Source organism: Diuraphis noxia, unplaced genomic scaffold (genome assembly GCF_037042655.1).
Source record: "Diuraphis noxia isolate RWA-SAM2 unplaced genomic scaffold, SU_Dnox_SAM2 contig0004, whole genome shotgun sequence".
Taxonomy (NCBI): Eukaryota; Metazoa; Arthropoda; class Insecta; order Hemiptera; family Aphididae; genus Diuraphis; species Diuraphis noxia.
The window spans coordinates 10,714,796-10,729,797 of record NW_028301714.1 but is presented as its reverse complement, the minus strand read 5'-3'; the positions used below and the strand labels follow the sequence as shown (position 1 = coordinate 10,729,797).

The 15,002-nt window shown below is 30.5% G+C and overlaps 1 protein-coding gene across 7 annotated transcripts in view; it reads right to left on the bottom strand.

Annotated features, from left to right (window-relative positions):
* Positions 1–15,002, bottom strand: part of LOC107165669 (ras-specific guanine nucleotide-releasing factor 2-like) — a 54,761-nt gene that overhangs the window by 17,369 nt on the left and 22,390 nt on the right. For 4 of the 7 annotated variants that reach the window (XM_089226145.1, XM_089226143.1, XM_089226144.1 and 1 more), the window contains exons 3-7: positions 6,035–6,172; positions 5,859–5,965; positions 3,676–3,838; positions 2,439–2,722; positions 422–651 (exon numbers count right to left, since the gene is read on the bottom strand). In XM_089226145.1, the coding sequence (XP_089082271.1) occupies positions 422–651; positions 2,439–2,722; positions 3,676–3,838; positions 5,859–5,965; positions 6,035–6,172 (922 nt within the window). The remainder of the gene's footprint in view (positions 1–421; positions 652–2,438; positions 2,723–3,675; positions 3,839–5,858; positions 5,966–6,034; positions 6,173–15,002) is intronic. The other 3 variants (XM_089226147.1, XM_089226146.1, XM_089226149.1) reach the window with 3 other exon arrangements.

Below are 15,002 nucleotides of genomic sequence, written 5' to 3'. Positions count from 1 at the left end.
ATATAATTAAACACTGGGATGTCATTAAATTATTTTTAACAGATAATTAGTTGAGACCATTTTCAGTCATTTGAAGTGATGGGTGGGTCAATCAAACTATTTGAACTGACAGTTTTAATTTCATTCTGTGACTCTGCGCTGTGTGTGTTTTAAAACATACGTGCCCTGGTAAAAATAATTAAACTAGCTACCTACATGTCGAGCAAACGTTGTTGTGATCGTCAGCCGTAATGGTCGTCACGTACTACGTGATACAGACCACACTAATAGTTACTGTGTACGGTTTCAGAACTCAATTTCGCTTTCTACAATTTGTTTGTACTAAATTCTTATAACCAAATTATCGCCAAACACTCATGACCGGCTATCCGAGATTTTTCGGTCGTAACCCAAATCGATGTATAATAATAATTATACTCACTTAGAATTAGAGTGGGCCAATTTTCCATTCTAGTCGTTAGTCCCTTGTAGAATATCTGGTGCAGAAACAGCACTGTCTCACTGTTCAGGAAAATTGAACTTATGTCTTCGTGAGTGCACGGCGGCTTTTTCGAGCTGGCCGCCATCCGCAAAGGGCGTAAGAAACACGTGACCAACACCTCTAGCTGGCTCACGTACTCTTCTTCGGCTTCGACCATGCGAAAAACCAGACTGGTTGCGATTTAAAAACGGAACAAAAAAAAAAAAAAAAATGCAAATTATTATAATATTATACATTTATACGCGTATAATAATCATTATTATATATTTATATAGGAAAAGCACGCGATTAAATCGTTATTATTAACATCATCATCATCATCGTCGTCATCATTATCATCACCATCATCGTAACCACGGGAAACCTCGTCGCGGTGTGCACAACAACGATAAGCGACTAAAATAATATTATGTTTTTGTTGTTGTTGTTGTTGTGGTTGGGATGTGTTGTGGTGTGTTGGGTTATAACCTAATGTCGTGTTAGTTTTGAAACTGTATGTATACACGGTAATGTAAGGTTAAAAATCACTGTACTCGAAATAGTTGTGATGATTACGTGAGTAAACACGTGTTTGCATAAATTATTATGGCTATCGCGTAAATGTATTTTGCTTAAACTGTAAACACGTAAAAAATAAAGTTTACCGTCATATAAACCAATGTGCTATTGCATCTTGTACATAAATAATAAGTTTTGTATGATGTGCAGGAACGGTGAAAGACATTTTCTAGTAATACTGTCAAACGATTCAGATATAAACCGTAGATGTATATTATACAATATACATAATATATTTTAATAATTCATTATAAATATTATAGTAGGTAGCTACATTATATTATTATGCTTTCGGTCGATATGACGCAATAATAGAAACGTTACATACATTTCGCCATTTCGGAGCATATTTAATGTGATCTGACAGTTGAGTAGACAAACAACAGACAATACATATTTTCATGATAAAGTTGTATTTGTATTTTTTTATTTTTTTAACAACGGCAATCAGTAGAGAGATTTTCCTAGAATTTATTCTGAACATTTTAAAATATTCATGCTTATGTAACGGACTTTTCAAATTTTAAATAATAATTAATATAATAATCATATTATTTTACAAAAACGATTTAAGCAATAAAATATAATTCAAAAGCGCATCAATCATAATATTATACCTGATAATATAATATATTATAGTAGCTAATAAAAAATATTAATTGTTATTATTACTTTTGTAGAACAATTGAAATAAAGAAGTGTTGATTATATTAAAATTTTATAAAATGACAGATTCAAGAACAGATATAACACACGAAAATTAAGCTTTTTGCTTAGATTTCGGACTTTTATTGGCTTACACATTGTTAATCGAAAAAAGCTGATATCAATAGAATTATATCATGTAAGATGTAAGCAAACATTTTTCAAAAACATCAATACTTTTTATAAAATGAGTAGTTGATGACAAAAGAAGCACTATGTATGAATATATTATGAAAAAAAAAATTTTGCAGAGTTAGTTGCAATAGGGTTTGAAAAATATAATACTATACCAATATGTACCCATATATGTGGAGAATATATTATTATAAACAAATATCGGGTGGTATTGTTAATAATTTAAAGTGGTATACATTATTGATTGCAATCCATTGAATAAATGCTAATTTAATATGTTGATAATCATTATTTATAATATTATGTTATAATATGGGTTACGACGAGCGTAATGCATCAAATCAAATATTGAACAGTGTTTCAATATTAATCAGTGTGACGTTTGAATAAACTCAGTTAGCATTTTCGGGGAGGAGGATAATGATTTCGTTTCGCAATATAAAATATAAATCACGATGCATATCATTAAATTTACACCGGAAACTCGTATGCTTTTCTCGAGTGTTATTATACCTAGTATTATAGTTACCTATATTAATTTATAGTAATTTGTACTAACCTGTTTCTTTTGCGCATGCTCTCGGCGTGAGGACTTTTGATGTACTGTTCGACGATTTGTTTCCATCGCCTCCTGCACAGCCATCCCCTAAAGAAACTCTGCACTTTCTTGATCTTTCGCATCTCGATCGAGTCCTGGACATTGAAGGTGGCCGGGTCCGAGAATATGAAGCTGTCCTTGGATTGTCTTCGCGAGTACGTGCCCGTCGTCCCAGCGTCGAACGACCCGGTGGTGGATCCGCTGTACGATGTCAACGGTCGCAGCTCCTTCTTTAATGTTAACACCTATTATAAAAACGGCACCCAAAAAGGTACGTTGTCCAGTGATATTTTAATATCTGGCTGCTGATTCGTATACATATGATGGTATTCGGGACGTGGCGCATGTGAGGAAATCACATCGCGAGATGTTGATTAAATACAACTAAATAGATATTGTATAATATTGATACGGTCGATGTTCTCGAACAGGCCAACTAAGCAAAGACGAAAGCAGAACTTTTTTTTGTATAAGCAATATGGTAAGTATATCTAGTATACCTACCTAAATTTTTATTATTCGAAATGTTTTACGTTTAACGACAAATGATATACCTACTTACGACGGTTGTAATGTGTGATGGGGCCTTATATCTAATCAAATAAACGAATTGGGTTTTATATAGCACTTTAGAAATGTTTACAGATGGATATTTTCGAGTGTTTTTGAACATATTCGCCATCGTTGACGTGTAGAACATACCTAATAAAATAAATGTTTTAAACCTAATCGAACGATTTTTTTCGTTCTTTCTCGTCAGCAGATATATTGCCTATAGGTAGGCACAACAAAAAACTGATTCAAAGTGTTTGTGTGATTGATATTCAATATTTCTTATGCAGAATCTGCATGCTTAATCTTAATTATTTATGAACACATCATTATTATAATTTATAATTTACTGACGTTCGAATAATACAAACAGGGAAGTATAATAACACGTTATGTGCCCTGCGTTACATAATTTTAGTTTAAGAAAAGTTTTTCCTAAGATTGGAAACTTCATCATAAATTCGATTAGAAAAATTATAGAAAATCAATATAATACTGTGACATGTTTTTAAACACAAAAATTGATTATAATAATTTAAATATTTTATAACTACCACTTGGTACTCACAAAACGGAGACGCAATTGTTGCGATGGGCACATAACTATAATAATATATAAGCTACAGGGATATAATAATTCGTTTACAATATTATGGTTTACTTCTGCTCGTAGTTTTTTGATTTCTGATTCCGACTCATCGACCTGTTGGGCATATTGCCATTTCGCAGTCATCTCGCTCTCGACGACCTGTAGCAAATGCAAGTGCCGTTGTTCAAGCTCTTCTTTTTGTAACAGCAATTTATTGAAACTGGAACGACGAGAACCGACGTTATTAAAACCGATATTATGCAATATTTTTCGGGCTGTATGCCATGATATTAGTACAATGGCGTCATTTCAGTGTTTGATAGGGGGTGGACAAGTTTTGAACTGCCCAAATAATTGGAAAAAAATACCACTTGCTTTGTTTAAAACTTAATAACCAGTTAAATTTTGATACTAATATATAATTGCTTTCTTACATAATATTATAAGTAATTATAAAATGTTAATGTATATTAAATGTATGAGTTTTTATGTACAGTATTTTGAGAATAAGTCGTTGAAGATGGTGAAGTCTAGTTAAAAATATTTAAATACCTACCAATTATATTATTTGTACCTATAAGTACCGAAATCTTAGTTATTTTTTAAAGGATAAATAAATAAATATCAGAGCTCAATATGGTTGGTGATTGCTATATTGTAATTTAATATTATGCACAAATATTAAATTATAACAGAAGTTCTATAGAAATTACGGATACAATTAAGCGTGATTGTTTTGTTTTTAAAATTTTTACTGTATTAATATTAGCATAAGAATGAAAAAAAAGTAGTTTTAGAAACAAAATTATGTGTATAATATAATATAATTGATCCGATTGTTATATTTTTGTTGCTATATTATATCCCTTCACAGATATTTGTAAATATGTTTCATTGTACATATATATCGTTATATAATATTATTATGTAATTCGAGTATAAAACGGTTCACGTTTGGATGAGTTTTTGAAATTTATAATGCGGTTGCGGATGAACATTTTTAATAATATACCGTTTATTTGAAATGGTATACAAAGCATATTGTTCTCTCATATCAACAGAAATGTGGAGACCGTCCGTCAATATCACAAATATGATTAATATATACATATATTTATAATTTTAATTATTTGTAAAAATTGCACATCTGCAGCAGTTCATCACGACTTAAAAAAAAAAAAAAAAAACTATAAATTGTATTTTTCGGTGTATATCATTACGATCTATCCGATCTATACGAGTATTATAGGTAATAGTTTTTTTTTTTAATAAACTTGATGTAATCTTTTGGAACTATTGTCATTGGTAAGTTATTCCATAATTGAGCCGCAAATTTATGAAGCTATTTCGACTGACCCACATTGTTAAGATAGGTATGAATGCTTATAAAATTAAAACACATTTTTAATTTTATAACAAATAAAGGAGCATTTATTTTTACACTACATAGAGCATTATCGTTCAGGTAGGTAAACATTAAGAAATGGGATTTTACTTTTAAGAAATGCTTTTTATATCATATGAATTAATTTTACTCTGGTATCAAGAGCCACACGAGACTCACTTGTGAGCCTCATGCGATTCGCAAGCCTCATTAGTCATTGTGACCATCCTTGTTATATATATATATATATGTATATACAGGATGCAGCACCAATTTGTATAGGTATCATATTATACTGAAAAACTCAATAGTTATGCATGTCCAGCACTATTAATGAGGTAGTTTCGAACCCATTACGAATAATACTTACCCAAACTCATCTTACACAGCTCATACATGAACGAATTGCAATTATTATTATGTGGAATACAATCTGCGTCTTTCCGTTTGACAGATAAGAATATACACTTAGTTTAAAAAGCTAACACTAAAAATACATAATATCATATGATAATATTATGTTCTTATTCATACAAAAAATTCACACACAAACCTGCACTTACATACACACATCTTTCATATAATATGCAAATCCACGCATGATCTATACATTCTAACTATTAAATATTTACTATCACATCATGGCAATCATTATCACAATGTATGTACACAAAATTTCTGTTTATAGTTCCTCAAAATTATCAAAACAGGCATGCCTTATCTGCAACATCCCACGACCAGTCTTCTTTTAAAATCTGACATGGGAAAATGTTTACAACCTACGCTTCCCTATATCCAAATGACGCCACTGCAGTGCTGTGCAACTATAAGCGAACTCATCAGTTGTATATAGTACCTGGCTTGTTTCAAAGCGTTCACCCAAGTCTTGCAAGCCGTATCTGACGACGCGCGGAACTCGTACTGACGCATTTGAGGATGGTTGTATGAAATGACGAAACAGTGCTGGAAATATCACAAATAGCGAGTAAGCAGTGGTCGTTTAAATTTGAAAAAAAATCGCATGTTATTAACCTCATTTTCTGGATGAATTTTCCCAGTGACTTTTGACGTACCGCTTGAAAAATCTAATTTCGAGCAGTAACTGCCTTCCAGCAGTATTACTCCGGACGGTTTATTGCAGCTTTCGTACTCGTAATAGAACAGTATATTCTGAAATTAAAAATCAAAAAAAAAAAAGCAATAAATAAAATGTAAAGGTACATTGTATATGATAAACCGATAACTGATAACTGTAAGTATCAATTATTAGAGATGTGTCGTATATTATTTCCATAATACTGAATTTTCAGATAAAATCAATTATACAGCGATGACCTCGTCAACAGTCTTATTAATTAATTAAAAATCTAATTATTATCACGTAAAGGTATCTATAATGGATATATTTTATATCGAATCAAAACGAAATGAAAATAGTTTCATCGAATCGAATTTGAAAAATAAGTGTGGTTGACGGTTGTATTATTATTACTTCTTCATCAGTGTATTAATTAATTGGTCCACAATTCAGTCACATTTCTATTAGATTTTAAGGTTTCCATCGGCGTTTAATAATATTGTTCCTAATAAGCTCACTAGATTAATTCTCAGTGAATCAACATTTCCTTGTTGATGACTGGTCTATATTAAAAAAAGAAAAATACTTTTCTTCATACTAAATTTACCTTCTGTTAGTTTTAGTCCCTCTCGTTTGTTTTTAGTATGAAGTGTAAACGGTCAAGTTTATTAATAAATTGGTAATTACTAAATATATTAATATAAAAGGAATCTCCACAAGATGAGAGTGCGGTAATGAAAAAATGATGGAACACCTACTGCTAAAAGTTCAAATAATCCTGTTCGAAGGAAGACCTACTAGCAAAAAATGTCAAATGCAATCAAAGTAACAAGATTCTGTCAAAGGTAATCTAATCCAAACACCCATAATAATCAACACATCAAATAACTTTGAACAACAAGATACCTTAATTTTTTAAATTTTAATCTTTTATTTGTGTATCTATTTTATTTATATCCATGTAAAACTATAGAACTGTATTTATTTATTTATATATTGTAAAGAATTTTTAATTCCGTTTTCTTTATAACAAAATTTTTTATTCATTCACATTAGTATTTATAATATAATTTAAATAATTTTACATACATATATATACATATATATAAGAATATAATAAGAAAGATATGATTACATAAAATAATTTCTTTAAATTACTTCGCGGATTTAGATAATATTAAATCACAGTTAATATTTGATACAAGGTATACTCACAAATATATATATATTATATGTATATGAATATAATATATATTAATTACTCACAGTTATGTAGGTATATGTTTCTATAATATTGATATACGCTGGTGATGTTAAACGGTTTAAGTTGTTGCAAACAAAAATACGTAATGGATATCGTATTCGACGAGAGATATTACGAAAACGGTGATAAATATATATATATAATATATATCGTGTGATGGCGGCAAAGACGACTGCGAATAATATAGATATAGTTTTATTAAGATGACGATACGGATACGGTCACGGTGACAAAAATTACGTATATATATGCGGCACGGGTAATATACGGGATATAATTACGGCGGCAAACTGTAGCGTGGCGGAAAAACGCATTTCGACACGTGTCTAGTCGGCCAACTGCTTCTAGCCGTCCAACAGCCGTCGTATAGAGGCCGATTGGAGACCGAGAGCTGCAGTAGCCAGGTACTAACACGGTCAAAGCGTGTCGGGAAGGTGGTTTCTGACTTAGAATTGCTTTGGGGGGGGGGATGGCTATGCCGTAACTATACCAGGCTTGCGCCTCAACTATAGTGGATGGAAGTTTGAATATGGTTAGGTTTATTGGTTAATCCATGTAAATGGGTAGGGTTTGTGTTGCTTTTTGGTAGTAGGAGGAGTGTGAATTTTACCTAGAAGTCGAATGTGGTCATGATCTGAGAAGAAGCTTTTGTAGAATATTGATTTGGATTGGTACTGATTAGAGGTTTGGATGGATTTGAAGTTTGCAGATTTAAGGAGAACCGAATTTTTGTCGATATCGGGCATACCCATTATTGTACGTATACCGATATTTTGGACGGATTCGATACGTCTTCAATGTGAAGGACCGATGAAAGGTGCCCAAGAGGTAACACATATTATGTAAGAACGGAGGATACGTATAGTTTAAGTATGCTAAGTTTGGCAGTTAGTGGGATGGGATATGTATTGTTCGGTTAAGTATGGGGTAGAGTATACAACGAGTACGGGTGGTCTTTTTGGTAATGTTTTGGATGTGCTGTCTGATGTTGAGTTTACACCCTATTGTAATGCCAAGGTATTTAGCTTATTTGAACCAGTGGTGGTTTCTGAACCGATACGGTGTGACTTTTACTAATGTTCAATGATGGATTGCGTCCGCGGTAGATGTGTAAGAACGCACTACTTAGTTTCTCTTGTTTTTTTACCGATATCATATTTCAATCCGGACGGAAAGCGACATTAAAATGGATAATATATAGTTTTGGTCATATGATTTATGGCAATGAATTAGTTAGTCGACTATCCTCCAAAACGCTTTAGTACGCGCTCTATGTCGTTAAATTTTAGCGTCAAATGATCGTAGTGCTGTGGATTATGCGCTGTTGGCGGTAGTGTTGTGTCCGTTACAATATTTAGATTCATCACAATTTGCTCACAATAGTTTCATTGTGGTTGTGTGAATTTAAAAAAAAAATATATATATATATATATATATAGCTAAACAAAAGGAAATATTATAATATATGTAAGTAAATGTATTTTAATATAGATAGCTAGGCATGTAAGACATTAAAATTTTTTACCACAGGTGTATCTAACATGTTTTAAATATGTTTAGGAACAACCATTTCTACTTGTAATCTGTTCTCAATTTTCTAGACTTTATAGATTGCATTTCGTTGGGAAACGAGATTTAAACTCTAATATAGAAAGAAAAAGATTAAGGAGAGGTTTGTTTTCCAGTACATATATAATATACGTTTGCTGTATATAAAAATGTATTGCGGTGTGTCTATATATAGCCACCATAGTATCACGTATATATATATATATATATTTATATAATTATTTTAACTGGCCACTGAGAAAATATTTGACCAAACTACCCTGCAGGGGTGAAGTGGGTGTACATTGGCTTGGGAGGAGAAGGAGTCGAGCAGCTCAAAAATATATTTTGTTTTAATATCTAGAGAGTCATATAATATAGCCAAAAATGAATGTCGGTCTTGGTTATAACTAATAGTTTTTACTTTTCCTTCACTACCCTTTCCTACACATCACTTTATTTTTGTGTTTGTAGAATACATAACTTCACTAACTTATAAACGTGTAATCATGTAGGTATGTAATTTAAAGTGCCTATTTTAACCAACTGCGGGGAACACGCAACCGTTGGTAATATTATGTTTATTAGTAATTTCTCACTGAAGCGTAATAATAAAATCAATAACCATATTTAGTTGGTGGATGTTAATTTGTGGGCTATATCAATGCAGTATTAATACAAGAATAACAATTAATTATTTTCGTACACACTCATTAGACGATATAAAGACAAACACTTATTCAGTCTAAAATATCGTATTGTTGTTTACAATAGACTTACTCCTGGTTTTAACTGCAGCTTGATTAGAAACTGAAATACTACGTATAATCTATTACCATTGATCATTGTATCAAAGTAATTGTTTTACAATTAATATTGTATGTTGCTATAGATGTGGTTGTGTGACTGTGTGACAACCGCCACCTCATCACGCAGACCTTCCACCCATACCAGGTCACCCATGGATCTCAACAATTATATTATTATGATCTAATACATCCGGCATCTCTATTATTATATACGTCATATATTATAATATATTACATTCAACGACAAAGAGAAAATATACAACGAGTATTCGAGTTTCTCGGATTAATTCCTTTGTCATTTATCGTTCAGTCGGGGTTGTCTTAAACAGGTGCAGTAGCGATCTTAAATGCCGGTTTATGTATATTATTATATTATATTATATAGCTGTACAAATATACATGTATACCTCATATACTATACAGCCTTTGTGCTGGCGTATTCCGCGACGTCAAACGGATAATTAAATAACGGTATTTTGGTCTCAACGAGCAGCACCTACATTTATATACGATGATATTCAGCGCACGGGGATGAGTAACTCACCCCCCCCTCCCACAGACGCAGACACACAGCCAAAGGTCACCAGTAATTTTCATCAAAAATCGATATCGGCGAAACGGACGTAACAAAGCAAGTTTTCAGATGACGAGATAACCTATGTAGATTTTGTTGTTTGAAAACCATTATTGTTTTCCAAAATCAACACATCGACAAAGGTTTCTTTGAACAACGAATAGAGCGAATAAGATAAATAGATGGGGAAAGAGAGAGAGCAGGTCTCGATAGGTATAAGGGATGAAGAGCATAATGAAATGATAATAACTAAATTTGCTCAGACAATAGTTTGTTTTCTGTAAGGGTGTTTGAAATTCTACGAAATTTGTTTTCCACGAAAGCATGATAAGGTTGTTTCGAATGTCAAAAAAATATTAATCAAAATTGAGTCGTTTGAAAAACGTTACTTTGTAATTTAAGAATTTAACGGAATTTCCCCGTAAATATTATATTATTATTTATTACCAATATTCGAGTTTGAATATGAAAATATTTATGAACATCATAGATCTAACACGAAAAGTTAAAACTCTAACAATAGAATATTAAAAATAACGATACTCATAAAATGTCCATTCTATTCACAACGAAATGTATATACGTATATTGTATTAGGTTGTCACTTAGGAAACGTTTGTGGAATTGTAACCTATTGCGATGCTAATGGATGGCTAATTATGTAGGATATATAATATCATAGAATCGAGTGGCATAATTTTTTCATAACTTATTGTTCTTATATAAAAGACCCTTAAATTATATTTTTTAAATAATAAAAAAAAAACTTAAAATAACAGAGGATTACTAACAGATGGTTGGATGTTGGATTGAAATTGTTTTTCGAAATTATTAAAATGTAGAAAAAATATGAAAATTGTACATATTCATTAAATTTGGTGAACAGCATTATAACCAATTTAATATGATTTTAAAATAAGTTTCTGATTTACAATTAAACTGAAAAAAAATAGTGATAATATTATAGACATCATCCAAATATCAAGAATTAGGAAATATAATATTATTAAAGTATCTATTGTACTTTCCTATACAGAGTGTCCCGCGAGGATTTACCCATTACAATACCTTCCGAAATTATGAAAAAATCAAAATTCTGTGACTGTAATAAGACTCACGGGACTACGATTACTACAATTATCTCATATTTTAATGTTTTGGTAAAAAAGTTAAAATATATATTTTTAGTTTTATTTTTTGGTTTCGAGAAAAATCGTGAATTATTTCACTTCGTAGTGTTATCAAAACATGTAAAACGCCGAGCCGCACGCGTGCTAGCTCATACGCGCGGCCAGCTGAACGATTTCAATGTGCCTAGTAAGTTATAATAAATAATAATTTATTTTTTTAAACTAGAAAAAATTTTAAAAATTAGGAAATTAATGAAAATAAATTTTGAAACGTCAATATTTTCAGAAAAATAAACCCTACAAAATAGCTATCTTTAATTTTTTTTTGAAATAATTAAAAAAAAATAAAAATATTTACTAATGTTTTTACCAACACATTAAAATAAATTAAAAAATGAAATAATTGTAGTTCTTATCCTTGTCGTGAGTCTTATTAAAAAAACCAGAATTTCGATATCACCATTATTTCGGGAGATATCGCAATGGGTAATACTTAGTTTGTACAATTATTTAATATTAAATATTATTGTCATTAAGAACTATTATTTTTACAAGACAGCATAAAATAATGGTGATAGATAGATACGAGTAATGTTATTGAGATAGCCATATCTAAGGTGATGGCAATGCGTTCGATTAATTAATATAAAATCAATGATGATGAGAAACCATCACAACATTTGATAAACGAACCTAAACTCGTGACGAACGATTCTGTGATTGCTTAATTTTTTTTATCACTTCTTCTTGCTTCATCCAGACGTTTAATCGTTTCCTGATAATTTTTATGAATTTTTTCGTAACGTAATAAGCATGGAAATAACATGGAAATTCTAAAAGAAATACTTGTTATAATAATCGTAGCGGCTAAATGGAACTTTTGAAATGAACTCTTTCGACACAAAAATGTAATATTGCAGTAACATACAAAAGTGTAGAAAAAAAATAGTTGATTAAATTATATTGCACAGTAAACATTTACCCATGTGACCGCCGTTTGATGGTTATTTTTTTTACATTTTGTAGTTAATCAATAACGGTATTAACGTGCAAATAACCACTTAACGATATTAACTATAGTGATCTATAGCTATATTCATATTACAATTTCTTTACGCATCCTAAAATAGATGATTTTCATATAAATAAGATTAATTTAAAAATAATTGACACGAAAACGGAAGAACAATATTTGTTGTGAAAGTTTACATCGATTCTTTTCTTTTTCTTTTTTTTTTTTTGAACGAAATATCGTCGGTTATCACTATTATTAGTTAAATTAATTAGAAAATATAACTGCAGCCGACGGTCGACGCTTCTGTAATCACGATTAATCCTTGATGAGAGTGCACAATGGTTTTCGTATCCATCCGAGTATTTGTATAAATAACGTAAAACATTATGTTAGACCGACGTACGAGTATATAGCGAAGATGAATAATTTAAAAAAAAATTAATTATGCGTATGAGACAGTTGGACTCAAATGAATGTGCAAATGTTTAATTACTTGGACGTAAGTCTTTTCGAGAAAACAATTCTCATAAATTTGGATATTGACAACATAATAACGACGATGGCATAATCATCTACACATTATAAAAATTTATAGGTTCGATGAAAGTATAAAAATAGAGAACATGAATTGATAGACTGTGTTTTGTAATTTGTTGTCTCAAAAAGTTTTAAGTGTTTCTTTTTTATAATACTATATACTAAAATGTTATACCCTTAATCACCTAATCTGGAGTATTGGGGAAAAAATGAAAATACAAAAATAAAATAGTTATTTTAAGTTTAAAAAGATTGAGTTCAGTATACGACTAAAACAAAATTGGGTAAGTTATAGAGATACTTATATCTATTTATTATTTGAATCAAGTACCTATATGGAGTTCAATAAAAATAATATAAAACTATAAAAGAATAAAACAAGTATGCTTACATTGCACCAACAAATAACATTTATGCCATGGATAATAAAATTATGAGTGGGCCCTTCCTACACATAATACTGCAGGAAACACGTTCTGCTTGTAGTCTTATAGAATGTTCGTTTGCTGTTATTATTTATGATAAAGTTATCGAAAAGAAGGGATGGTTTAGAAAAAATCGCGAATTATAAAATTAATAAAATGTATTGTTGATATAAATTATTATTGATAATCATGTCTTAACAACCAACCATTGTTCTCTTATATGGTTTACGTTATCCATTAGTCTCTAGGCACACGTCATTAATATCTATGTACCCATAAATATTTATTTTTTTTTGTGAAACGAGGAATGTATATTTCGATAAAATGAAATAAAATAATAAGTGTTAATTTGTCAGACCAGCTATATTGTATTGCAGCTATAATATATATATATATATATATATATATATACGGCGCGGTGTTTCTATGAGAGTCACCATTAAAGTAATTATACTAAGTGTATTTGGTGAAATGGCCCAATCACACAATTACTGTACTCAATACCATGTAGGTACTTATAAACACTACACCATTGTTTTGTATTATTCGTGCCCGGCCAATACCTGTCATATGCAATACCAGCAGCCGCCACATCATGCCGAACCTGTAGCTTCGGCTTGTCGATATTTGCCTGCACTTGTTGGTGTAAATCAATCGACGAAACGATGGGTTAAAATATAGTTTCAATTTTTGCACCAAACAGGACCTTTTTTTTTTTTTTTTTTTTTTATTAATAGCTTCTAGTATGTAACTATAATAGCTCAACAATTATTAAATAAAACAAGTAATAACTATGACAAAGATATAGTAAAAACAATATAAGGTAGTTAACAGGACCTTAATATGTCGTAAAAAGGTCCAAATCGTTTGACATAATATATTATTATTATCTTACTTGTGGACATCGCAACACATACTATATGAACGGTTTGTTTTAAATTTTAGTTGTTGCGTTAAAAAAAAACAAATAATATTTATTTTTCATAAAGAAAACCAATGATAAACATTTCATTTTTCAGACCGCTTCAAGTTTATGGTTAAATGGTGTTAATGCTTGACATTAGCCACAAAAGTACCTTTACATTTTACAATTTCGATGTGTTGCATGGCAAATCGTATAGGCAAAATAGCTACAGTGCTGTGTTGGATAATAATAATTCGAAACCGTTCACATTATTCATATATTTTGTACTAGGTTAGTAAGTTCCACGTTATGTTAGAATTGTGTTGATTAAAATTTAGTAAAGTGGATTCAGTACTGCTATATTGCGATTATAAATTATTTAATTAGTTAACCATCTAAACTTAGAAAAGAGTGATAATTAATGTGACGAATCAAAATAGGTATAAGTTTTGTCTACCTATAGTTTAAGAAAAATTAACGCTTGTAGCTAAAAATGATTTTTTTTTGTAAATTGTTTATTCACGATGGAAATAACTAAAATTAAAAATATTTATTTTGTATACCTATAAAGTTTAAATAAAACTACCTACTAATCAATACGTTCAACGACTGCATAAGAATATAAGATATAAATCGTGTTATAATTTATATCGAGCGGATTATAAGTTTGTTTTTTTCAATACTCTTTATAGACAGCTCTTAAGAAGAAAAATCAA